General features: G+C 38.4%; 2 protein-coding genes across 5 annotated transcripts in view; both read right to left on the bottom strand.

Moving 5' to 3' along the window:
- Positions 1-10,489, bottom strand: part of LOC111332785 (sushi, von Willebrand factor type A, EGF and pentraxin domain-containing protein 1) — a 14,682-nt gene extending 4,193 nt beyond the window's left edge. Inside the window, exons 1-16 of the mRNA XM_088756722.1 lie at positions 10,240-10,489; positions 10,039-10,167; positions 9,056-9,229; positions 8,482-8,667; positions 7,632-7,817; positions 6,918-7,091; positions 6,327-6,506; positions 5,925-6,101; positions 4,863-5,030; positions 4,104-4,268; positions 3,777-3,956; positions 3,183-3,368; positions 2,173-2,340; positions 1,657-1,824; positions 1,322-1,489; positions 81-266 (exon numbers count right to left, since the gene is read on the bottom strand). Of these exons, the coding sequence (XP_088612848.1) occupies positions 81-266; positions 1,322-1,489; positions 1,657-1,824; positions 2,173-2,340; positions 3,183-3,368; positions 3,777-3,956; positions 4,104-4,268; positions 4,863-5,030; positions 5,925-6,101; positions 6,327-6,506; positions 6,918-7,091; positions 7,632-7,817; positions 8,482-8,667; positions 9,056-9,229; positions 10,039-10,167; positions 10,240-10,315 (2,671 nt within the window). The 5' untranslated portion in view covers positions 10,316-10,489. The remainder of the gene's footprint in view (positions 1-80; positions 267-1,321; positions 1,490-1,656; positions 1,825-2,172; positions 2,341-3,182; positions 3,369-3,776; positions 3,957-4,103; positions 4,269-4,862; positions 5,031-5,924; positions 6,102-6,326; positions 6,507-6,917; positions 7,092-7,631; positions 7,818-8,481; positions 8,668-9,055; positions 9,230-10,038; positions 10,168-10,239) is intronic.
- Positions 10,490-15,837: 5,348 nt separating this feature from the next.
- On the bottom strand, positions 15,838-25,598 carry LOC111332818 (serine protease 33). 4 transcript variants are annotated; one of them, XM_022938284.2, is made up of 8 exons: positions 25,070-25,596; positions 22,909-23,061; positions 20,669-20,845; positions 19,437-19,643; positions 18,920-19,060; positions 18,215-18,340; positions 17,841-17,995; positions 15,838-17,617 (listed from the first exon to the last, which is right to left on the bottom strand). In XM_022938284.2, coding segments are annotated over exons 2-8 (1,227 nt in total). In that variant the 5' UTR covers positions 22,910-23,061; positions 25,070-25,596; the 3' UTR covers positions 15,838-17,197. The 4 variants fall into 4 exon arrangements, with proteins under 4 accessions (XP_022794019.2, XP_022794012.2, XP_088612866.1 ...); XM_022938277.2 differs by lacking the exon at positions 22,909-23,061 and having other exon boundaries at positions 25,070-25,598; XM_088756740.1 differs by lacking the exons at positions 20,669-20,845; positions 22,909-23,061 and having other exon boundaries at positions 25,070-25,597.
- Between the last annotated feature and the right edge of the window lie 1,902 nt (positions 25,599-27,500).

The raw sequence follows: 27,500 nt of genomic DNA, 5'->3' as shown, positions 1-27,500 counted from the left end.
TCTCACGATATCAAAGGTAAGTAAAGCAGTGTTCATCTTCATTTTAACGAGCTTTCAGTTGTAGTCTGGAAAGAACATACTCTTGCAAGAAGGAAGACTCCCGTTCCACACTCCATCGTTACAGTGCAGAGTCGAGGAGCCATCCATGGTGTAGAATGAATCACAAGCGTACTCGATGCTGCTACCATGTGAGAAATAATGGTCTTTCTGGTAGTGTCCGTTGGGCGTGTATCCCTTTCTGGGCCTTCCTGGGAATTTGCATTTACCTAAAATGAAAGAAAGTAACGTTTTGTGTTTTTTCAATTTAGCGATTTCAATGGCTAGTCGGACGTAATTATTTACATTCCCGAATTTATCTGAAATTAGTTTCAGGCAAATTAAAAATTAGCTAAGAGCAGTTTTTGAGAGCAAATTTGCATACAGGTGCATAGATCGTTCTTAGTTTTTAGTAATAAAGTATGTTTACCATTTTAATTTTAATTATTATATGATATATTATAATTTGTAAATAATTTTAAGGGAACCGCATTTCTAATAAACAAACGGGGACCGTGAGTAAATAACGATGATCGAACACTAAATCGTCGAGCTTAAAACACAAAAAGTATGAAAATGAAAGGGTAAAAATTACAAATAGAAACACCTAGTGCTGGAATTAGTATCGATGAGAGTTCCTTTCAACAACTTCATGGCCTCTGATCTTATCTTTTCCCAAAAAGGAAGTGTGCTTTTTGTGGTTTCATGATGAAAAATATGATTTTCCTAGGCAGCTAGCCATAGACCACTTTCATAAATGGCTGCTGGATTAATATTCTTTTGTTTAAATTTAAATTAGCCCTTCTGGCCTCGTTCTTCAGTACAAAATTCAAAAGAATACAATATCTCAAGCGAGGCCAGAAGGGCTAATTTAAATTTAAACAAAAGAATATTAATCCGGCAGCCATCTATGAAAGTGGTCTATGGATGAACATTTTTACACTCAATATTTCCTTCCACGATATTTCTTCTGTACCTTTCTTTCTTAAACGGTTTCTTTCAACAAATCTTCCCTTCTACTTCAACATTGAAATATTTATTCATTAAAAAAGGTTACCCTTAAGGAGTGCAAAATAATAAAAAAAAGCACTTCCCCTCTTACTGAGGAAAACAAATACAAGAGCAATTTTATTTCAGTGATTTTCAAAGAGTTTTATTGTCCGACAAATAGTTAAATTCCTTTTGTATTAAACGCGCTTGCCACGCAAGGTACCCAACCAATCACTTATTTAATAAATGGGTGTGCTAAGTCACCTCTCAAACCATCTCAAATAACATTTTATACCTTGACAAATTGGAACTTTACCGCTCCAAACTCCGTCCTCACACCGCATTGTGTTGTTTCCTATTAAATCGTAGTTTGTTCTGCACTTAAACGTGACTGTACTACCGGTCTTGAAATTGTCGCCAAAGCGTTTGCCTTCAGATGGAATACCAGGATCTGGACACACGGCTATAGTAACAAGAGAGAAACAGGAATACACGTTGGAGAGGAAAAAGTAGAAGAGAAACATTAATTCTAAGTTATGTAAAAAATTGAATGAATGGCATAATATTACAACGGTTTCGTTAGATCGGTTAAGTTAAAAAAAAAAAAAAAAACATCAAAAATTTTCACACCAACGCATTTCGGGAGATTGTCACTCCAAGCGCCATCGTTGCATCGAATCTGTTTTTCTCCCTCAAGCTGATAATTTTTTTTACAGGAAAACGATACCCAAGAGCTGTGGCCAAAGCCCTGTTGTTGTATTTTGCCGTTAGCAGGTGATCCTGGATCTTTGCATGATGCTACAAAAAAAAAAAAATAGAAAACCTTGGCTGTTAGTTTTAACCAGCGGTAAATATGTTTAGCCTGTGCATGTATTGGATGTACCGTAGGAAGAACTGACACGTGTTACAATTATTAGTTTATCCTTTCATCCCATAAATGAACAATTTTTTTTGTTCCAATATCGATGCTTTTCTACAATGACATTTACCAACTCTGTGCTCCCGTAGCAATGGCTATTCAGAGGCTGATATTTGTCAAAAGTATTACTACTAAAGATTTTTTTTCTCTTTGTGCTACTGTACCAACGTGTTTTCAGAGGCTCCTATTGGTCAAATGAGTAACAACAATCATTCTTCTTGACTGACCTCTGCACACTGGAGGATTGGAGTTCCACTTTCCATCATCACACGTCAATCTGCTTGGCCCTTCAATGGTATAACTTTCATCGCAGCGGTAGTCAATAGTTTTTCCATGGCCAAAATTTCTGCCAAATACTCGCCCGTTTCTTATGTCCCGCAGAGGTGCACATGAAGCTACAGTAGTTAGCAAAGGTAAAGATATATGATCGAAGAGGTCAACATCATACTAACTTGTTGGTGAAAACCAACCGGTTTCTTATCGATCAGTAGACTCATGTTTCAGAAGCATAATTGGACCAAATTTACCATCGCCTGTGCTTCAAAGAGAGATGCCGCGCCTCAGCGTAAGGTTCATGCAAGAAGTAAATAAACCGATTTACACATGCAATTTTATTGCTTCCTACTCATGATCTATTGGGGAAAGACGCAAAAACGTCATCGCCATCAACAAAACTTTTTACGTTACTTTTTAAACATAAAACTATATATAAACAGGAGACAAAAAGATTTCATGTTGCCTTGGGTCTGTAGAGTAATAGATTACAGAGGACGTAAAAATGTGGTAAAAACATCGGTTACAATCTTGCCTGCGCCTCGTTTGCCACTTTTTTGTGTTAGCCACATTTTCAAATCATTTCTGGCTATTACTTTACCAACGCACGGAAACTTGGCATTTATTTGTGAAATAAATAAGTATTCGGCATATCTATAAATCAGATACTGGTCTGGTACATCAACAAAATCGGATCCTTATTATTTGGGTCTTCATGTGTCGATGACTGTGTTCTTCAATGCTGCAGTAGGTTGGGAGGAAGGGAAAAACAGCGAGCGATTGCCATAGTTTACCAACTATGTTTATAAGTTCTGCCAATTTTCAAGTTTCACTAAGATTTTAGTAGAACATTATAAACATTTCGAAAGCATTCTCTTGCACCAAATGTTTTTAAGTGTTTTGTACCCAACAAAGTCCCGTTAGTGCTTGCTAAGTACGTTTTCAAAAATAAATCGATACAGACCTTTGCATTTAGGAACAACATTTGTCAATCGACCATTGCCACATATTTGAGCACTACTTCCCTCAATGGTGTAAGAGTCCAAGCAACCGTAGGTGATATTTTCGCCATGCTTAATCATTTCCCCTATGTTTTTTGGGCCTATTTTGACATAACCGTTAACGGGTCTTCTCGAAACTCTGCAACGAGCTGCAAATAAGGAGTCAAACAATATGAATCTGCGTCTTTAGGTACTACCTAAAACCAGTATGTGGGAATAAATGCGATTTTATGTCTGGAAGATCTATCTTTTTAGAAACTAAGACCTGATAGTTCTCATAGGTTTCCTTTTAAAAGTTAAAAAAAAAAGAAACTTTGTGGCTCCTGTCTTTTTCGTGGATGAAGTGAGAATAGAGTTTTTTTCATCTAAGTACAATTTTTATTTGAACGAAACAGAATTTTTCTACATTCTAAATCAGTTCAATGGGTGCATTGGCCTGTTCTTTACCTGAAAGAAAGCTATTAAACTTGAAATTAACCTCATGCGAACCATTTTCAGAAGTCGCTATGAAAAGCTATTGACGCGTATCCATCAGCATGTGTACGAAATACACTCACCTTTACATTGAGGTACGGTGGAGTCCCATTTTTTGCCAACGCAATGAATTCTCTTTTTACCAAACAAGTCATAACCATTGTCGCAAGAGAACGTTGCTACATCTCCGTCAAGGAAACGGCCGGAAGGATTCTTCCCGTGCACTTTTCCCTTAGAGGGATTTCTCAGAGTTTCACAAATGCCTTGTTGATTGTAAAAGAATTGTAGTCATTACCTTAAAAGTGCAATTTAGTTTTAGCAAACAAAAGAAGAGATATTAGCCGCTATAAATTTTTTCATTCAAGTATGCAATTTAGCTTTTGGAAAGACAAAAATCAAGCTTTCCTAACCTTTGCAGACTGGAAAAGGTTTGTCCCACTTTCCATCAATGCATTCGATGGGAGAGGAGCCAACTCTTGTATAGCCATAACGACAAAAGAACCTTAGAGACTTTCCATGTCTGAAATCACCTGCTACTCTCCCGTTTATGGGTGTGGCAGGTCTGGCACACGGTGCTATGGAGTCAAAGCAATTTTGATTTAAAACCGAAAATTATCTTTTTTTATCATCATTGTTATACTTTACTGTAACTTTAGGAAATGCCATGCAGCATCAGAGAAGGGTGGGTAATACTAAGAAAAGGTTTTTTAAGTATACTGAGGACGGTGTCCTTTTCTACAATCTATTGTTTGATGAATCAATACCACCAAACAATTCTTTTGCTTTAATAATATCATGCAAAGTAATTTCAGATTATCAGTTCAAGTCGCATCCCTTGTACCGGAAGTTGCCACTGAAACCCTACAGTCATTGCCTGAGAGCAGTTGTATACTGATTTTGCTTCAAGGTTCATTGCCTCCTGCTTTTTTTTTAAAGGTTTTTAGATCGGTTTGGTCGATAAAGGTTATTCGGTCGATAAAGTGTCATTCGATCGATAAACTGTCATTCGGTAGATAAAGATGATTAATCTCCTGCTTGGTGCCCCCGGAATCAAAAAGGGATTTCTCTAGTTTCATGTGAAACCCGTATGATTACTGACATATTTTGATATTGATGTGTTGATAAAAAAAAAATGGTCTGACTTGTTAAGATAGTAAGTCAAAACTTGCCTCGGCAACTTGGCATCTTGTCACTCCATCGGCCGTCCGAACATGTGCTCGTTCGCGCACCCTCCAAGACGTAATTTCCATTACAAGAATATGATACTTTTTGGCCGTGAACAAAGTTGTCGCCAATCTTATTACCATGTAAAGGATCGCCAGGATCTTGGCAGGAAGCTGTTTGGAAAAATATAAAATCATTGAGAGAACTGGATGGTTAAATATGCAAGAAAGACGTTAATCGGCTGCACGTGATCAAGGGTCCCAGGCTATGGTACTATTTAATCCAAAGAGTGGCGCGTTAAGGACTCGTATTTCACGTTTCTGTTAATTACAGTCGAACTATTATTAAGCGACACTGTATTAAGCGGTCGCCCGGTATTTGCGGTCGGTTGTTAAAGTTCCGAATCACGGTAGATTTCGCCTCTATTAAGCGGTCTCTTCTAAAAAGTTGTCGTGGTCACCGTCTTACTGAGTCCCAACGTCCTGTTTGCGTCGACCTCTACCTGTATTGAACGGTCACTCAAAGCGGAAACAATCAAGTGAAACTGAGAATAATATTTCTATTAAATCCATCTCCCAAAATCAATGTTAATAGTATTTTTGAGCGAGTTTGTTTACACTAAGTGGTCAATTATGTCATAATTTTTCATAATTTTTTTATGATAAATCCGTTCTGTGGAACCTATATTAAGGGGTCAACCTAAATAAATTTTTATTGAAATTTTATCATGATAGTTGATAGTATCTTAACATATGTTGTATGCTTCAATTTTATCGTAGTATATTTTTAATAATTATCATTGAGATGTAATGCGCGCTTGATCATTTCATGGAAAGTGCGCAATATAAGAATTAAATTATCAAATTATTATAAAGCAGCTTTTCCCCGTGGCTGACCGTTTACTACCGCTTTGACTGTATTTAAAGTGGTATGACACCAGAATGCTCCCTTGAAGATCCGAGAAGGTGTCTTGATTCGTTTAAATTATGGTAATCTTTTCCCGGTTGGGTGTTTAGGAAAGGGCAAGAAAGTAGGTCTGTCTAATAATGTCATGAAATAACTCAGACCTCGGCAATGCGGAACAGCTGCACTCCATTGTTTGTTCACATGACAGTAGATGATGCGCGTCCCGACCAGAGTGTAACCTTTGTTGCATTTAAAATTGACAGATCCACCGTACACGTAACCTTTAGTTACCGTCTGGGTTCCGTTTTGGAGTGTTCCAGGATCGCCACATTGAACAACTGCAAATATCAATTGGTTAGTCAATCAATCAATTAATCTGTTGACCAATCTATCAGTTCGCCGTCTGTTTGCCTGTCTGTCTGTCTGTCTGTCTTTCTGTCTGTCTTTCAGTCAGCCAGATTAGTACGGTTACAATTTTATATCAAAGCAAATGTTGTTATTGAAATAATGATCGTGATCTAATTGTGATTTCTTTAAAACTTATCAATTTAATTCTTACATACTTTCACATGTTGTAGGAGAGCCACTCCATGTTCCGTCACTTTGACATGTCCTTATTTTTGATCCTTTCATTTCGTAACCTGTCTCTGTGCAGTCAAAGACTATTCTATTTCCATAGGTAAACGCCACTTGCTCGATTATATCTCCATGATCTGGCTTTTGTAAGGGGCCACAATCCGCAACTTCCGACAAATAACAACAACAGCAACAAAAGTCAGTGAATGAAAAGAAAAGCAGTTTGATATTAAGCACCGAAGTATTAACCTTTATCAAAACGACCGTGGTCATCTTTGACTAAGTCCCAATTGCCGATTTATTGTCTTCCACCTGTATTGTGGTCACTGATGGCGGAGCCACTCAAATAAACCTAAGAATAATCTCTCAACTCAAATTTATTTCGTGTTTCTCAAATATCCTCAACGCATTGGAGCTCAACGTTCTTTTTGGACTGTTAGGACAAAGTGCGTTTTTCAGCGCAAATGACTTCTATTATGTGGAACCTGTGTTTAGCCCCTGGGTGACCGCTTGGTTCAGGTTGGACTGTAATCACATAAGAGATATGATCTTGATGTCTATAAGATAAATTATCTTACCTTCACAAATAGGGTCACTATCACCCCATTTCTCGTTAGCCTGGCATGTTCTATAAGATGGTCCTTTAAGATTGTAGCCTTCGTTGCACTCGTATCTGATCTTTTCCTTAAAGGAATATACGTACCCTATGATCCTTCCGTTAGGGATATCGTTTGGACGGCCACAGCTTTTAGCTAATGAATTCAATGAAAATCTGATCATACAGATCTCAAAAAATAATTTTACATTTCAACTCTACGACCATGCATGTCTGTCATTCGAGGTGTGCAATATTATTGTTAGCAATATTCATTATAATTCAAATTTCTGGGTAGTTTTGACACAGACACAATGCTGGGAATCAAATGAACATGGGGCAACAAAACCGTAAAAAAATAACTAAGCGCACGATTCTACCGTATGAATTTTTCAACGCGTCAGAAGGATCATATTTCCTACGAGAACGGCCCTATACAAGAAAAAAATTAACAACCAAAGCAATCATGCTTTTCTTATAACTTTTTTTTTTAGCTCTAAAGTTAAAAAAAAGTCAATTTCTAGATTTGCTATTTTCTGGCATTATTTGTCCTCGCTGGAACGTACTTGACTACATACATCAGTGCCCAGTGAAAATGCATAATTCGTATACCGCTCAATCTTGATCCGATCCACCTAATTTTGGCGAGTCAGCATAGACTGAGTATGCGGTGTATCACTAATCAAACTAAACTCACGAGAGCAAGTGATGCCTCCACTCCATCTGTTGCCTTTCTTACATTGGTAAACACCAAGTCCTGACTTAAAGTACCCATCCTTGCATCTCAATACCACTTTGTCACCGTATTTGAATTCCCTATTCATTGTTCGAGGATATATAACTGTAACCCCTTCTGCAATGTTCGGTTTGTCACACGGGGGAACTACACAATTGAAATTAAAGAACACGTGATGTTGTCTTTCAAAGAGATTCAAAGTAAATTCATTTGCATATAGGATACGGAGTTAGTGCCCTAAAAATTAAACATAAATTATTTTTATTTTAGTGTGACTGCCTGTGGCTTTCAAACAGAGAATATGGAAAGAAATATTTAAACAAAGGGGAAATCAAAAGAGAGCTAGCGAACGAACAAGATAACGGTAACAACAACTATTGTGTTTCTATGTAAGTTGAAGATATATGCCAGAAGTTCCCAGATCGAGAAAAAGTAGCTGCCCTATAACTCCGATTTTGACTTTTCACTTCAATCCTCATAATAAAATGTCTATAAAGGCAAATTTTGCTCCACAAATAAGAACAGCTAGAAGCCGCCACTGATGGAGAGTTTGAGCATATCTTTTACCGCTGTCTTTGTTTTCAAACGAAAATGAGATTTTTTTGGCTTTTTTATTCTAGGTCTGACTTGCAAACTAGAGAAAAAGTTAGGAAAATCAAAGTTCAATTCCGTGTCGATTGTCATTACCTCAAACGTCGTGTCTGAACTCACCCACAACTGCGGTATGATTCAGTCAGCGGTTCATTTCGACGATCAAGCGTAGGTAAGTCTGAGAAATGGGTAAGTTGTTTTCCCCAAATGAACTACTCACGCGATTGGATGCATTTTGGCTTTGGTGCACTCCATTTTCCGTCTTCACGGCATTCTATTCGACGGGCTCCTACCATTTTATACATATCATCATCTAAACACCAGAAAAGCAAATACTTCACACCCTTAATGCGTTCAGTTCGTCTGCTTCCATAAGGGATTCGTCCAGGGTCCTTACAAAAGGTTTCTGTCAAGAACGAAGAGATGATATAATAATTATGTTGATGATGTAGGTACTAAATTATTTACCGTACAAAATGAGTTTCAGTGAATGGACGAACATTTAGTCAAAAGACTAGCAAATCGACTTTTACCTTAAGAAACATAAAGAATGAACTAAGGAACGAGCAGGCCAACGAACACCGAGGTGAATGGATTGACTTACAGAAGGATAAATTGTAGATAAATTGTGACAGGACCATGGAAAAACAAAATAATAGTTAAAAACAACAACAAAAAGGGATATCCTAAAAAGGGTTTTTGAAACTATTTTGATATGGATGGCTGGATTCCCGAAGAGCAGTCGAATTGACAAGTAGTTGGAATACGCATTGTATTTGATACATCAAACTTACTGCATCTCGTTTTCTCTCCATCCCATTTTCCTGTTGCTCTGCATTTTCGTTTTGCCGAGCCACGGAGTTTATATGGTTTCTTACACTTATATATCACCACACTGCCAAAGTAGCTGCCATTGGTGAGTCTTGAACGACTGTTTTTTACCTTGGGTAAGTTTTCGCATCTAAGATCTTGTGAAAGTGAAATTAGAAATTCTTAGGCATTTGTCATTCTTTTTGTTGGTTTGATGTAAATAACAAAATAAGCATGTAATAACGTACAGATATCTTATTTCAGACGCACTTTTTGCAAAGTTTTAACAACTTAGTTCCCCGTTGAGCTAACACTCTCCAAAGAGGAGGTAGAAAAAGTCCAAGGAGGCGTGCAAGTGGTAGAGTAACTGAACTGCAATTAAAGCGTTGGGAGCATTGAAAGACTAGTTTATACTCACTGATTGTTTTTAACATATGAAAAAATGATATGAAGAACTAATTATAAGTAAATTAATCCTGAAGGCAAACAAGGTTGATTATGATATGCCTAAAACGCAGCGTACAGTGAATGTCACGTTTCGTCGAGTCACGAATAATCTTGAATACCAAGTTGCGTGACGCATATGGGGAAAACAAAGTCTCGTCAAGAAAAGTCTTAACAAATACGTTTGATGGAAATCGCATTCATAATTAATCTTAAGGAGAATGACACACTGAGGGCATCTCAGTCACAAATGAAACGTAGTCTTAGTCTTGTCTTCTGTTTACTTTTTCGCGATGTGTGAGAGGAATCTTTGTGATTATAATGAAGACTTCTGTAAATTTCGTTTGTCCGAAAAGATATGAATACTCATATCTCTACATGCGTGTACTTCTCTAAAAAAAAAAAACCACGTCGAAGGAAATCCACATAATCTCGTAACTGTCAAGCTGAGAAACAGCACACGCTTGATTTTTAGAAATCTTCGTATAAAATTCCAAGGGAAAATACAATCATACCAACTTACTGTTTTTTACACAAATCATTCCACAGTCCCCATCACATAAACATTTCTGGTTTCGCCGACAATCTCCGTCCTTGGAGCAAACCTTCCCACAGTATCGCTTTATACTTGTTCGCAGGCAGCCATTGGAGCCTATAAAATCGAAGAAGTCGAGTGTGATGAAATTGTAAAGGTCTTAAGAGTCAATAATGAACAAACATTTACCACTTTGCTTTTGCTTGGCCCCGATGGCTGGATAACTGTAGAGGAAAATTGTCCCCAAGAGAAGCGTTCTCCACATCTTTCGAAATATCAGAGATAATTATATGCGTTAAACGTCGCCGTTCCAACTTAGTACTGAAACGCTTCGTCAAGATGTAGTTCTCAAATTACTGTCGAATATTTGTCTCAGCTTAACAGGAACGTGCTGTTGTAGCTCAACCGGAACATTATATCATTCCTTTACTAAGAAATGGCTATGTCCTTTCACAGCTGGATATTTTCCAAAGGCGGTACGGCTTTGTCTCCAAAGCTGTGGCAGTTGTCAAAAAAATTATAAAAAAAATGAGAGAGGAGGGGTAATTACTACGTACACAGGGTAGGAGTATGGGAGTCAGTGAGTTTCGACATGACCTCACCGCAAACTTCTATCAAACAATTACCAACACTACGGGGCAGGGGTATGGAGCGCGCGCGAGCATAGTCATCTCGGTCACGCACTGCAAAGGTAAGGTGCGTGGAGCGGAAAATTCCGAAAAGGGCCCACTGCAAGGCTGAAACCCGTTTCTTGAAAGTTTTAGTAACTTTACTGGCCCTAAGCCATATTTTGAAATCGAAATCTTAGAAATAATTGGGCAGATCATTCTATTCAGAAATCTGAAAATTTTTTCTTGTTTGAATTCTAAAACCAGCTTAATAGAAATACGATCTTGACTCTACATAGGTCAGGAAAAAATTAAAGGAAAATACAATTCTTAAAGCTGAGGAAAAAGTCAGGGAATTTCTTGTGTTTGTGTTTTATTGTAATCAGACATGACATGACACTTAGCATAATGACGCACTACCCAAAAATAGCAGAGCTAGTCTAGGCGTATGGGCGGCCGTCACCACCAAAAATACAAGGATGTCAAATAGATCAGTAAATACAAAGATGGTTTAAGGATCAGCTGCAGGATAGCATAGCTAATAAAGGAATGGCATGGCCAAATTATAGACAGTCTAGGTTTCCTTCATGAAATAGAACCGCATAAACATAAATAGTTTAGCCAAATGATAAACGGTCTAGTTGCCCATGTCGAGTTGGAACATGAAATTGTGAAATGGACCAGCTAAATTGCAAATAGTCTAGCACTCATATGCAATACAGCACACAAACGGTGTAGCTTTGCGTCAAATGACTCAGGATAATATGGAGTAGCACAGCGTACGCACAAACGGTGTAACTTTGGGTAAAATGGCTCAGCATAATGTGGAATAGTACATCGTACATACAAACAGCGTAGCGCTGCGTGAAATAGCTCAGCGTAATGTGGAATGGTACAGCGTACACACAGACGGTTTAGTGACACCATTCGTGTGTACGCTGTGCCATGCGGTCGACATTAGATAACATAGGGTGAAGTAGACCCGAATGATTAGCATTTTCCGATCATCGTAGTGACGTCATCTCCCGGCCGCACTGCAAACTTCGGAAATTAACATGGCGGCGTGAGTGTGGAACTAGTAGTTCGTGTTGCGCACGATTGCAGGCTGTAAGCTTAGACTAGGCCACGCATCTTTTTAGTGTACGGAGTTGCAGACTAATAAGCAACTCGCTAGACAAGCAGAAGAATGTTTCCGGACCAACTTACTTAAATGAAGGACTCTATGCTACCTCACCCGATGTTACTTTTCAGTACTACAGGACAATGTATAAGTACATAACGTAGGGTGAGGATTATTCGTAATGATGTCTGAAGCAATACGATAAAACCAAGCCATACTTTTTTTTTGCGTTGAAAGAGGGTGTTAGTAAGGAAGTCCTTAAAAGTAACATATTGAAAGGAAGCAACTTTGAGCGAAGTCACATTTATTCATGAGTATGTGCTTGGGCTATATGTGTACTTTAAAATCAACTACTATCCTTACTATCCCATCGAAAGCTAACATCAGAACCAATATAAAATAGAATTGCGAGTGTTGCAAGTATCTTTGAGGTTTACCGTTTTACGCCATATGAAAAGCCAGCTATACATATAAAAAGGCTATAAATAAAGAAGAGTAACCTTTCCATCCCCTCGCCCCTCAGTCTTGATGGTTTCGCCAGTTAAACTTTAACTCCCCTCTTTCGCTGAGCTGCCTGTTCAAGCGGGAAAATCTGGCGGGAGAAAAAAATGTGGTATCTATGTCTACAATGGAAGAAGCGAAAGAATCTTCTTTTTCCGTGGAAATTTCCAACATTTGGCTACGTTCAGTCTTTGGATCATGCCAAAAAGATGATTTCAAAATATGAAACGACGAACACCGTAAAAGTTACAAGGCTGACAAGGACTTTGGAAATCATGGTGTATACTATTGAAGTTAATCATTCACTAAAACAACTACACTTAACCAGGAACGTAATTCTTTCATACAGAAACGTAAACTTCCATCTTCATTTAAGAATTGCATCATACACTCAGTAGAATAGTTTCTGCTATTTGAACATACACAATCTTCATCATTAGTTTTGCTGTCATTCCTCAGTTGGTTTTATAACCAGCTGCATTTCATCTCTCTTTGTAAGTAAGTATGTGTGCATTCAGAATAAAACTAATAATCTCTTTCGACAATAAATTGCAGCATTTAAATTTGAAGCGCAGCCAGGATGAGACATTAAAATACACTAAAAACGTTCTTTCTCAGTATTTAATATGAAAATTTAAAACTCACTGCAGATTGAAAAAGATACAAAACATGAAAGATTGAAAGCATCAAAATGATTGAGAGATGATATGGCAAAAGGAAATGTGAGGTCTGAGCAGAGAATTTACATAGAGTTTCCTACTGAGACTGACCATGCACATCATCTTACGGGAGAGGTATGATAATAGAAGGAGTGGTTATGAAGGATCTACTTCACCCTATGTTATCTAATGCCGACCGTGCCATGCGACATCACGCTGAGCCATTTCGCGCAACGCTACACTGTTTGTATGTACGCTGTGCCATTCTACATTACGCTGTTCCATTTGCGGTTTGAATTTTTGGTGGTTTCGGCGAGATAGCGATCTGCTAGGGGGCATGACGTCATCGAGTGTAAAGAGTTGCGCGAAACCATCACATTGTGTGGTCGCTGTGTTAAAGAGCCTTCACTTCGCCTTGCCGTAAAGCAGAGCTAATTCGGTAAATTTCTCCAATTTTTTCCCCAGCCGATATTGCTTTTATTTGTTTTCCTTCATGAAAGCGTTAATTAAAATAGCACTGAACAAGACTTGATTCTACCACGGTTTGCCGGCCTCCCGGTTTCCAACAGTTTGCACACGTTGGTGTGTCTGAATGTTTAAAGTGTTAAGTAGTGTTATGACGTGCGAGAAATGTCGAATGCCGAGCTCTCTTTTCTTTTCTGACTCGCGCTTACTTTTCAATGAGAGTTTAACTGCAAAGGCTTTTAAAAGTACGTGAGAAGTTGGATTTTGTGTGTACCATCATAGACGCCATGGTAACAAATCTGATAGCCTTAATTTGTTTTGACATTTTTCAATCAAAGTGATATCAGAATGCGTTAATTGCTTTTCCTTACGATTAGAGTATTAAGCTAAGGGAAGACTGCTTACATTTATTATTTTAAAGAGGTGTATATTATATTACTTTTTTAATTTATTTTTTCCTGGGTTCAGTGATAGTAGAAATAATTTCTATTTTTTATTTTCTCGATCAGGCTCTTTGAACACTGTAGAAGTACGTTAGAAGTTGAATTCTGTGTGTGCCCTGGACGCCATGGTAAGAAAACTGAGAGCCTTGATCTGTTTTTACATTTGTCAATCAAACCGTGTAGTTTTTGCCAAAGCAACCTTTTTTCCGAGTTAGTTTTGAGCACATACATGCCTTTCTTGATGAGATACGTCTGCCATAAAATAAGTAAAAAAACGCACAGACATAAAACAGGGTGGTAAAGGGAGGGGAAACTGTCCTTCTACAATTCACGAGAAATAAAATCGGCTTAAGGTTACTACTTCCAACCTTCGCAACGCAACGAAAACTCAAGCATGTGCTTTTGTTTGCAAAGTATTTGCAACGAAAACTCATTGAAAAGAACAAAGTTAATGTCTATGATGGTACACACAAAATCCAACTTCTCACGTACTTTTGAAATGTTCAAAGAGCCTTTGCAGTTAAACTCTCATTGAAAAGTAAGCGCGAGTCAGAAAAGAAAAGAGAGCTCGGCATTCGACACTTCTCGCACGTCATAACACTACTTAACACTTTAAACATTCAGGCACGCCAACGTGTGCAAACTGTTGGAAACCGGGAGGCCGGCAAACCGTGGTAGAATCAAGTCTTGTTAAGTGCTATTTTAATTCACGCTTTCATGAAGGAAAACAAATAAAAGCAATAGCGGCTGGGGAAAAAATTGGAGAAATTTACCGCATTAGCTCTGCTTTACGGCAAGGCGAAGTGAAGGATCTTTAACACAGCGACCACACAATGTGATGGTTTCGCGCAACTCTTTACACTCGATGACGTCATGCCCCCTAGCAGATCGCTATCTCGCCGAAACCACCAAAAATACAAACCGCAAATGGAACAGCGTAATGTGGAATGGCACAGCGTACATACAAACAGTGTAGCGTTGCGTGAAATGGCTCAGCGTGATGTCACATGGCACAGCGTATATACGAATGGTGTAGCGTTACGTCACTAAACCTTTTGTGTGTACGCTGTACCATTCCACATTACGCTGAGCTATTTCACGCAACGCTACGCTGTTTGTATGTACGCTGTACCATTTGACATTATGCCGCACCATTTGACATTACGCTGAGCCATTTCGCACAACGCTACACCATTTGTGTGTACGCTGTACCATTCCACATTACGCTGAGCCTTTTCACGCAAGGCTACACTGTTTGTATATACGATGTACTATTCCACATTATGCTGAGCCATTTTACCCAAAGTTACACAGTTTGTGCGTACGCTGTGCTACTCCATATTATCCTGAGTCATTTTGACGCAAAGCTACTCCGTTTGTGTACTGTATTGCATATGAGTGCTGGACTATTTGCAATTTAGCTGGTCCATTTCACAATTTCATGTTCCAACTCGACATGGGCAACTAGACCGTTTATCATTTGGCTAAACTATTTATGTTTATGCGGTTCTATTTCATGAAGGAAACCTAGACTGTCTATAATTTGGCCATGCCATTCCTTTATTAGCTATGCTATCCTGCAGCTGATCCTTAAACCATCTTTGTACTTACTGATCTATTTGACATCCTTGTATTTTTGGTGGTGACGGCCGCCCATACTCGGCGGGTAGTGTGTGAACGCTAATACATCTTAAATAAAATTCGGCTCAACATTGAGTCAGGGAAAATTTACATATTTGAACGAGCTAAGTATGGAAAAGTAAGCTTCAAGGAGATGAGAATTCGTTCATTTTATCCCGACACTTTTCATGATGAAAGACGGTGATTTTGATTTTGCTTGGTTATGTAAAGTGCTTAGTACAATTCACAGATTCCTGACTAGCTCATACTTTCCCTTTGTAATACAAGCTCAAGTTGATGTATGAATAAAATCATGCATTTGGTTTTACAAACATTTTGAATTCAAATTACAAACTACAGAAATGAAGGTGTTGGATCGGTAGAATTTTGTTTAATGAAATTGAGCAACAAGCTGATGTTGAGTTTCTAAGCAAATCAATTCTTTTACCATCGAGTTAGGTACTGTGTAAGTGTGAAACTGCTAATTCAGTTGGTCATGAAAAATAAATTTTTGTTATGGGAAACTTCAGGAAAAAAATCAGAAATCACATACTGTAGTAACCATGTTTTAAAAAGGCAAACAACTAACAGCTTCTTTAAAGCAGTGACCACCAGGACTTTCAAGGGTAGAAATTGTTCCCGTGAATTATCTGAGAAGCAAATGTTTGTAAATAAATTAAAAACTTAATAGATAGATATGAAACAGCATAGTAACTTTAAAAAATAGCGGCGGTGATTACTCATGGAGGAGAACAGTGGAAGAGGAGATGGGCAGAAACTCAAATGTAAAGTTCTTTTGGTAAGCTTTCATAGAAAGCCAATCAATGTTTATTGATTCCTTTTTATTAGCCGAGTCCATGCAGAATAGTTCTTTCCCACAACTGAACTAATTTGGAAACTTCACAAACATTTCCGCGTCCTTTTCTCCTCCTGAAATGATACTAAGTTAGAATTAGTTCATAACTGTCACATTATTTTTTTTGGCACGGAACAGGCTTGCGCAACGTATAACGATGGTGTAATTTGATTTGTAATGAACTTATATTATGAGCAAAAACAACCGTAAAAAGGGGTAGCAAAAAGATAATTTAAAACAATTATCTTAATTAGCGTAGATATGGTCACAAAGTATAGATTTTAAGTCAAAGAACAATCTTAATTAGTGTCACATGTTCCCTCTGAATTACTTCAAAGCTTTTAAGATAGCCACTTCATAGCAGATGCTCTGCTAAAATGAGTAAATTGTTCCGCCCGAGCGAAACCTACGGAGAGCACGCTAAGTAGGAGTACAATGTAATAAAATGTAATGGGAGTATAGCATTATTAAGTACAATGTTTTTCCCGTATTGGGTGTTTCAGCCTATAAGGCAACTAAAAGTAGTGAATGGAGAAATTTTTCTCCAAAAGCTCGTTTTAAGCTTTGTCGGGAAATAAGGGCGCAAAAAGTTAAGCAAATTAACCTACAAATGAAATATTGAGCAAAGACGACAATGGACAAACAAAGAAACCAGATATCTCTGGAACTTAAGCACCAGCGGATACCCTTTTCTATTCCTCAGAAATGTTATAAGTCACGATACTTCAACGCTAATGTCATTTGTGTTTACACGAAAAACACGTCTGAATAGTTTGTTTAAGTGGTTTTCCCCTTTTGATATCAAAATTGCAAGTAGGTTCACACATATCACTTGGAGAAACCAACGATCAAATGTTCGATCTGATTTTCCTCAGCTAATAGCCTCTCCTTACGTGGGAATTTATCCACTTTCTGTATTTTGAAACTCTAGTGTAATACGCGTACTTTCTGGGTCTTCCGCAACCTTCGCTCCATCCGAACAGTCCAATAACAATCCAGCGCCCAGATCGAGGGTGCTGCATAACGAGAGGGCTTCCCACATCCCCAAAACACGGGTCTTTGGGCTTCTTTTTAAATCCTGCACAGAACGTGGTTTCCTTGTGGTAGGTATAAATTGACGCTTCTTTGCATTCCTTATCTGGAACTATCGGCACTGTAACCTCTCTAAGCACAGCTGACAAAGGTCCTGTAGGTTCGCCAAGTCTTATCGGTTTGGTGGAACCCCATCCCGCCACTGTCCCGTACCTTAACGGCTTTTCCAAAACTTTGTCTCTCTTGCGCTTTGGTATGCACACCTTGAAAAAAAACAGAATATTTTGCATTTCTTTTATTGCTGAACAATTAATGACTGATAAATTGCACCTCATGCCCATTTTACCCACAGAAAACTTGTATTTTCAGTAGAGAAGGCTCGATGCCACCTTAATTTTATGTTTTTCCCATCCCAAGAGTCCTCGTTAATCCCAAAAGCAACGACAATAGTCAGCGGCTCATGATAGCAATCACAACCTAACTCACCATCCTTATATGATCGTTTAGCTTCACAGGTTTCTCCAACTCTAACAAAGCAATATTGTGGGCCATTGAGTATCGATCGTATCCAGGATGTATGACGATCCTTTTCACACGTATGGGCGTTTCCGATCCGTCCAATTTATTGCGGTTGAACTCTCCTTCAAATGAAAAGGTGAAAACTGTAGTCAAGTTAAAGTTTCTGGTAGCCCAAGTGTGCCGGAAAGGAACAAAGCTATGGCTCTCGACGTTTCGAGACCTAAATTTGGTTTTTTCCAGACACGAATACTCTGTTGGAATTCATTTTTTTAGGGATTCCTTTGCCATCTCCACAAGGAATGAAGCGTCAGGAAAAGAAAAATGTCTGAAGTTAAACGTACCTAACACCACTCGTAATTTGTGAGGTTTTATTGGCTTAGCACCCTTTTTCACGTGAAGAACGTTGGCGACTGTGAGGACCCATCCAGGTTTTATAAGTGCTCCGTTAAAGAGGTAGTTATATCTCCCTAAAAAGGCAAAAGGAAACATGGAGAATTTTGAAATGCTCATACTGAAGCTTTAAAGTTCGATTGGCATCTGTATAATTTGCAAGTACGAAATACGCAAACAAAGCAGAACTTAAGAGACAAGAACATATGTATATGCGAACTGAGATGAATTGCTTGCCTACGTCATGGCGGTGCTTGATTGCTGTCGACAGCTCCATTTTATTATGCAATGATTTTCATTAGTATGTCTTTATCACGAGCCTGTTCATCCTGTTTATTTGTTTTGTTTTAACTGGGGTTGCTCTGAGATTATTTTGTTAGTGTTTGTTCCTCTAGCACATTCGTAAGAATTAAATCCATATAATGGCATCAGTAATAATATACCTAACATGTTTTTAGTCAGTAATGGGTATCCGTGTGATCCGGACACATGCGGTATTAAATCAAGCCATTTATAACGTTTAAATACTTCCATTGCTAAGATTACATACCCTAATGTTGTCTCTTATCCATTTGAGAATAATGCCACTTTAAATCACTTTAGTGGTAAAGACACCCTAGAGGGGCTTATAATCATATATCACTTGATATACTTACTTGTGCTATTATAGGTAATGGCGACTTGCCACGGCCAGGAGCCATGCGCAGAAGATATTCCTCCTACGATCCGTCTAATCCGCGTAGCATTCCTAGTATTTCCCAGAGTGCCACACATATGCGCTGAAACCTTATTTTTTTCTACAGCAAGTTAAAGAATTCATGTTAGGAGTAATATAACCATCAGGCAACTTGTACTATTCGTAATAGCACCATGAGTAGTAAAAACATCGCAAGATTATCTGCGTAGCCTGCTTAACATTCTAGAGAGAAAAACAATAATTCTAAGAGTATAAAAAGCATGATTAGGGATAACTTTAAGCCAATTAGGGAAAATAAATTACTGAGGCTTCAATCCTTATGATGCAATTTACGGGCTCTGAAAAGCTGAATTAAAAAAATAAGCTCTGGTTATTTTTGGCGATCTCAGTAAATGCTATTCAAGAAAATTAAACCTGACAGCTCAAAGGCTGAGCTTTATTTCTGTTCTAAATTTAAATGGCCGTTTGCCACTTACTTCGAAACAAAGCAGCAACCATGATGTATTTCTTAGACAAACATAACTTCCCATCACCATAGTAACCAGGCTTGCACTTGCAGTGGAACGACCCAATGGTGTTGATGCACGTGGCCTCTAAGTGACATAGATGATTATGCTCTACTTGAACGTCATTGGTGGTGTAGGGGTTTGCATAATCCTCGTATTCAACGCATTCGTTGATATCTGTATGAAAACAGATGAAACCATGATCCGGTGGGTCATGAGATGTGAATGTGTCTATCTACTGTGTTTTGTTGAAAGAGCATAAAACATTGCAATTATTTTTCGTGTGGAAGTGGGATGGAAAGTCAACGAAAGGCATGGCCAAACATAAATTATCGGATTCTTTCGAAAAGTCTATTAAAACAAACAACTAACACATACGTATGGACTCAGCCTCAAATATATTTACCATAGCTGAGTTTACTCTTTATACATGTGGTTAAGAAGAGGCAAGTTTCTCGTCATTGTCATGTGACACGACCAATTGCTCTAAAATTGTGTAGCTCTTATGAAAGTAACAGTAGTCAAACCAAAAAAGTGCTACTTGTGGACTTAGCTTCATTTCTTTATTCTCTTACCGGGTTGGGTACTACAAAACATGGGGAGAGGCAGCACGTGTATACCATTGGGACGCCAGAACAAGTCAGCCACACAAGAGTTCTACTAAATTAATATCGCTCGTATAGCAATTTTATGAATACTGTCGATAGCTTTTAGAAGGAATATACTGCACATACGATGGAACTAAATACATTAGCTATTCCTCTCACCAAGGAAGTGACTATGCTTAAGTTAACATTTGATCATTCCACTTAAGCTAATACATAGTTTGATTGGCTGCACAAAATGAAAATTTCTATCGATCTTGAGAAATTCCTAGCTTTGTCCAAGACACTAGTTGTACTTTAACTTGCATACACCATTCATAGCAGTCAGAAATTCTCCAATACCAATTTTTTTAAGTCTTTGTTAGTTCCCATCGCCTTTTGTCAGATGGCCAAGAGAATTCTTCTAGGATGAACAGTTACATGTTTCACAGCCTGTGGCACTGTAGAAAATGCTATGGAAGGCCACTTGTTAATTTCTTGATCAGCTCTGCTAACAAAATCATCATTACCTTTTACGAGGAGAAGACGACGAGAGAGCACAAACGACAAAACTCTTACGTAGTTCGCTGGAATGAGCTACCATGTTCCTTCACTAACCTTTACATGTTGGCAAAGCCCCACTCCACTTTCCATTCCCTTGACACCGACGTAGCCTATTTCCAGTTGTCAATCTAAATCCCGGATTGCAAAAATACTCAACGGTGGCCTTATATCTGAAATCTCCTACCACACGAAAGCCATTCTTTGGAAAGCCAGGGTCGTCACATGTCCTCACTATCAATGGAAAGACATTGGTTGAGACCAAGGTAATTTACCAGTCAATGGACCAGAAAGGATTCTTAATGCCTCGCAATCTGTTTAAGGTTTCGAAGTAATTATTTCTTTGATTGGGTGACATCCTCTAAGAATGCTGAGTCATACCAGCGGGGAAAATCAACTGCATAGCGTACCGCTTAGCGAAAGACATAAGTTCTCTCAACCCGTCCTTTTCAGTCTTCTTTAATCTCTAGTCTCTAATAAAATCCTGCCTGCATGACTTTTATTTTACTCTCCTTAACTACTCTGACTCTGATTGAGCTCCAAAATTCACGTTTTGACAATCACCATCGATAGGCCTGTGTGAATGTACTGGCCAACTGACCTTGAAATCAGATACAATGGATATATGAAGTTCATATATTTTGAACTGCGGTATTAAATACGTATGATGCACGATCCTTCGCAGTAGATAGCGCTATTTATGCAATAGCGAAAATCAGACCTGAAAAAAATCAGGCCCGTACGGGATTCGAACCACTGACCTTTATCATCACGGGTTTATTACGAATCAACTTAACGGCCTGCTCCCAGTTGGCTTGTTAGCTCAATTGGTAGAGCGCTGCACTAGTATCGCAGAGATCAGTGGTTCGAATCCCGTACAGGCCTGATTTTTTTCAGGTCTGATTTTCGCTATTGCATAAATAGCGCTATCTACTGCGAAGGATCGTGCATCATATGACCTTGAAATATTAAACAATGGTTGTCAGAACGCTAACCGCTGACCCAAACTTTTTCCACGCGAAACTCATTAATGAAAGACAACACACTTAATGCTTCCGATCAACCGAGTCAACCTTTGACTGCGTAAGACAATCAAGTCTGTGATCTGGGTCCAAGGAAATGTCAGTGGACAAACAAAACACGTCCTCTAATGGAGTTAGAAAAGGCAGTCGTAACTTAGAACTCATCGTGACAGCTTAAACCAAAACAACTTGGGATTTCGTATTCAAAATGTGATTAACTGCAAGACGCATCGCCATAGCTTAAACCCAAACAAATGGGGACTTTGAATTCAAATAGTAACTAAATGTTACATGCAAACAAATTAATCAATCATGTCAACTTACGAAAGATTTCACAAAAAAAATAACTTTAAAAAAAGTTCAAGCAAATTTTTACGAGGTGCGCAAACCACTTCGTTGTTTCTTTTCAAAACACTTTCTTCAACGATGCCCCCCGTCGGAGTTTACAAGATATCATGCTCTCATAGCAACGACGGCATGGTGACGATGATGCAAAATATTGACGGTGTGCGAGACACTGAGGCAATTACATTGTGTCATGGGAGATTCTTTCGAAATAGGAGAACAAAAGAGAAAAAAGGTAAATTAGAGAAAGTCCAACACATATTCGGTTTCTGACGTTTCTGACTCAAATTCGAGCACATTTACACATATTTGTAAACTTAAGTGATTGCTTTTGTTTGGCAAGCCGTCCATGGACTTAACCTGCATTTTCTTGTGGACTTTTGAAAATGACCCGCTCAAACACTAACATTTTTGTACTTTTGCTAGTGTTCACAATTTTTGACACTTTCGTCGTTTTCCCCAGGGCGCTTTCTTGCATTTCTTTGTTACTGTTGATGTTTTTTTTTTTTTTAAATCAATACATTGAGCTGAACTCCTTGGACTTACGAGTTCGTATTAGGAACTCAGCCGTGCCTTAACGGAAGCTCCAAACAATGATAAACCTTTCCGTTTAATACATAAATGTTGCCTGGAACCGTTAGGAAAGGTTTTTTGGGGATCGGCAATGTTAGAAACTTCAGAAAAGGAAGAAGTTCGAGTTTATGGTGGGCTTCAAAGAGCAATATCAAATACGTTAACCTTTTCAAGATCACTTACAACATCTCGAACTTTCAATGGAAAATCATGTAAATTTTCTTAAATTACCCAACTGAAAGATTGTATTGATCGATTCACTTGTCCATTAAAGATAGAATTTCAGTATAACAGCCATTCTTCTTTTCCGCCCAGCCTAAACGGCAGAATTAACGTGTCATTGGAATACAAGCTTACTTAGGGTTCTGGCCCAGGATCTCGTCAAAAGAAAACAAGGAGTTTCCTTAAACGAGTATGATATGATCAAAATCACTTCCTCGTGTAGATTGATTGACTTCGAACTGCTATGGATTCTTCCCTAAACTTCTTCTCCTCTTTCTACCGGTGAAACTAAGTGAAAAAAAAAATGGCGTCTCTTAATGTGTGCTTTTCAATTACACCTACTTTCTAAATTACAGTCGACTTTGTTGGTGGCATGAAATCAATGTGTGAAGAGAATTAAACAATAATTTTTGTCCTTTACCACTAAAAGCGTCTAAAAACATAGAGCTCTATTTATCCTACCACACATGAGCTATTTGGATGCCATACTAACCTATGACAAAATTCGGGGCGGGTGTTTTTTCTTAAAGCGAACCCATGATACTTCGCGCACTTCGGCGTAACGGCGGTGCATGAAAAATTACTCCCTGTTTGGATGCTAATTACCCGGTGAGAGATTTCCTTAAGAGTAACTTTGTAAAATGAAAGCACCATTTGCTCCCAAATTTACGAACACCTCAGATGTACGACTTGCATGGCGATGGCAGCGGTGGAACATCCCTTTCTTTAACATCGCCGAAACTAATTCATTGTTGCTTCAACCCTTAGGTTATTCCGGAAACGCACACTGAGACAGACAGTAAAATAAATCAACATTTTTTCGCTTCCTGTTTACAACTGCGCAATGAAGAGAAGCCGCGTAAAGCAAACTCAGCACGATATTTTAAAAAGTTACACGGATGGAATATGGTAATTACTGAAAGGGACTTTCTTTGTGTGGTCTGAACAGTGCGGACCTAGTACAAGTGCAAATATACATTTTTTTCTTTCTTAATCCGTTAATTTAATGATGATTTGCGTGTTCTTGGGGGTCACTCTTTTGTACTGTGGGTGACACTGGAAAGATATCATCTGCAAAAAATAAGCTGAAATGTCTGCAAGCATTAAACGGTCCTGAGAGAGTGAGCTTATGAGAGCAAATGAGTACCGAGCGATTTATTTTTTGATTAACCTAACATACGTATCTCTTGCAACAGATTTAACACTGAAACGTTGAAATAAAGAGGTAGGCACGTTTCCTTCACGATCTCCCGTTATAAACGGCGTAACAAATTGCGAAAATTCTAAACAACTCATTTCTTAGTGTATGTGTTGAGTGGTCTCACCAGTAATATAGCCATTATAACCTTTGACAATTTACAGGTATAAGTGATTCTTGTCTTTGAAAAGACCTACCCGCGAAACATGATCTCCAATATATATATTTTTTTAAATGACTTAGAGAATAATGAAATGGATTTAGATCTCAGTGATGGTGCTTGAGCTATTTTTCAGCGGTTAGGTAATGCATCAATCAATGCTTCTGCTGTGGCAGGCGCTTTCAAAACGGACAACAAAAAATACTCTGGGGAAATTTCTTATAATCAAAGATGCATGTTTTCATTTGTTGTAGTATCCTCGAGGACCTCTACAAAGTATGACATAAAAAATTTATCTTAAGTCGCCTTGAATACATATTCGAACGATGCTACAAGGTGAAGTATGTTTCGAAATACGATTCGTTATCACGTTCTCAGAGAATCCGTGCGACCATTTTAGGAAGCATGTTTAACATCAATGAATGATTCCCTGTGAAATTGTTTTGATATGCTATGAAACGCTTTTAGAAACAAAGTAAACAGAAGATACAAGATAAGATCAAAACTTTGGCTTCATCTAGCCGCAATTCGTGTGGGGGAAGAATTATTCTCTATAGAAATGGAAAAATAAAGTTTTGATAGGTGGAGAGGAAACTATCATCGCTTGCGCTGCTAATCTTTCAATTATAGAAGTAATCTCCAGTTCATGGACGTATTGATTATAAAACACGTCAACCATTTAAAAAAGAAGAATAGGTTGTTTATGCCGGTAGGAGAGACTTAAGTTTGGACGAAGAGTTCTTCAGTGTTACACGCGCAAGTTAACGTCGTTCGCGTTCTTGCTCGAAATTCATTTCAGTACCCATATTACGAAATGAGAATAAGTTCTGCAGAGTTACTCAAAGCGCGGTTACGCCAGTAAATTCCAAAGCTATTATGGATAGGAACATTTCACAAACTGTATGCCAATTCGAAAATGGTAGAAAACACGAACCTACCTTCATTTGCCTCAGCGCCACAAGATCTCAGAAATGTCGCACTCATCCAGATCAACCCAAAAGAAAATATGAAGAAGTGCCCCACTGGTGTCATCGCTGACTTCTTCAACTTCAACCAAAATGACCCAGAAAGTTTCGCTCTTTACTTATGAAAATGAAAATTAATTGCCTCGATGTACTTTGAAAACGACGTCACATTAACCGCTCTAAGTTTCAAAGGCAAAGTACCGAAGACTACAACAAAAAAAAGAGGCGCTGGAAGCGGCGTGAAGCAACTTAATCTTCATCAAATTTGTAACAAGAAACCCATTTTGTATAGAGAACTGTGGACGTGCACCCATAAGATATCATCACCTGGTGGGAGGTCTTTGCTTTAATGGCGCGAGCTGCCGCGAGCTATCGGGCTAATAATGTTTATATTGCGCAGCTCAAACTTGTAAGTTTGATGTATAAGTAACTCTCCCGTCAGCGGTAAAATGGAGCACAAATTTGACGCACATGTCAAGCCTTATCACATCGGTGAAATGGCATTGAATTGCGGTGGGTTATTCCTGGATGGCTTCTCATAGAATAAGCACTTGAGAACGGATGCTGTGGTTACGGTAAATCAACATACAATGATTTTTATTCAATTGGTGAAAAGCAATCGGAAGTCCTACATCACGAAACTTCCTTAACATTGTAACCGCAAAAAAGAAAATGAGTATTTGTTAAAACTAATTTCTTCCCGACAAAGTAGGCGACTTGACGGGGACAGCCGGATGAAAAGTGTAATCCCTCCGGTTAATAAAATAAAAAATAACATTTCACTGTTTAGTTTTCTTGGCGCAGCTTAAACTGGTTAAAGGGCAAAAAGCTCTATAACTTGTCAATACTATACTGATGTCATTAAGAAAAAAAAAGAAAAACAGATTATGGAAGGATCTATTTCATAACAGGTACTTGTTATTTACTGTGCATTAATTTTGTAGAGCCAGTGGGTAACACTTAATATCTATTGTCAACAAAGACGAAGAAGAGTGCACAGCACCTGAAGAATGCAAGGCTTCTTTTTGCACCGAATAATAACTTGTACAATTAGTTAATTAGTTTATTGCTCTTAGCTTAAAGTTCGGTAGAGGGAAGAAAGACTAACAGACGATCGACATGAGACACATGGTTTGAGTTCAGATATCTTAGACACATGGTTTGAGTTCAGATATCTTAGTATGTTATGTGTTCACCCGCTTTAAATAAAGTTGACTTAGTGTGCGGTTTGCTTGAGTTGGCAGCGATAAATCTGCCCTCGACGCATGAGAAGCTCGCGTGTGTTCTGCAGTCCAGCAAATAGCCTGGAAGACCTGTAGAAAAGAACTCATAACTGACGTTGACCATTTAGGTAATAAGAGAGACAACTGCACACACCGGCTGCATTGGTTGACGGTATCTCGCTCATGGTAAGGTACATCTATTACATATAGCCAGAGAAATTTACCCACCCGGTTGCTCCGTTGTGTGCGTTGAATCAGAGTCACCAAACAATTCAAATCATTTAGCCAATCGAATAGCCTTTGAATAGCCCTGCTCAGAGAATTTCCGGATGACCTATAACATCTTAATGGTTAAGGAAAGAGGCCATTTGGGGTCTGAGATCTGAGATTAATCGAGAAGAGACGGTTAGAGATTGAGAAAGGGAAGCTGTCAATGCGGCGAGTCCGACCACAAACCTAAAAAGACATCCTACAACCCAATTAAACCCGACTAAGTAACTAAAGTTTACCAATCCTTTTCCGGATTTTCCAAGTTGATCGGCATTGTCTATATCATTTCGCCCGCTGGAAAACAAATAAAGCAGTATAAGCGCTCAAAAGAGGCTTATACATGGAAATCTGGCTACGGCTTTATATCTAGTGATTAAGAAAACACTAAACAACATGACTTATTTTCCAGCATACCTCTACTCCTAATCCCATTGCTCTTTTGAAATTGCCAAAAAAAAAAAACACCTAATGCTGCTCAGAATCTTTCTCGAATTTTTTTGCTAGATTGGAATGTTTGGGAAGGAGGATTGCCAAAAGTAAACTTTTTGCTTAAAGAAATCATTTTGAGTATCGGAAGAATTTTTGACGCCGGTACACATGACTAAACCTGGAATAGCTCTTAAAATAGTTGCTATGATTTTCTCTAATCTGTATTTTCGTTGGCTTTGTGTTGAGGTTAGATTACTGAATACCTATCTTTATTGATCTTTTTAAAAAGTATTTTTAGTTTCTCCGTAATATTAGGGACAGTGTGTTTACCGGCACGTGACTAATGTTCAGATTTTGCTCAGGATCTTCAAAGCTCAGCGGGTTTGGAAGACTTGCACACCTTGAAACTAGCTGCTCTGTGTTTATGTTAAGGCGAGCAGTGTAGATAAGCAAACTCTTAAATCGATATAACTAGGGAATGG

The sequence above is a fragment of the Stylophora pistillata genome, chromosome 4 (assembly GCF_964205215.1).
Source record: "Stylophora pistillata chromosome 4, jaStyPist1.2, whole genome shotgun sequence".
Taxonomy (NCBI): Eukaryota; Metazoa; Cnidaria; class Anthozoa; order Scleractinia; family Pocilloporidae; genus Stylophora; species Stylophora pistillata.
Note: the sequence above shows the minus strand (reverse complement) of the source record. Positions and strands in the feature narration are given on the sequence as shown.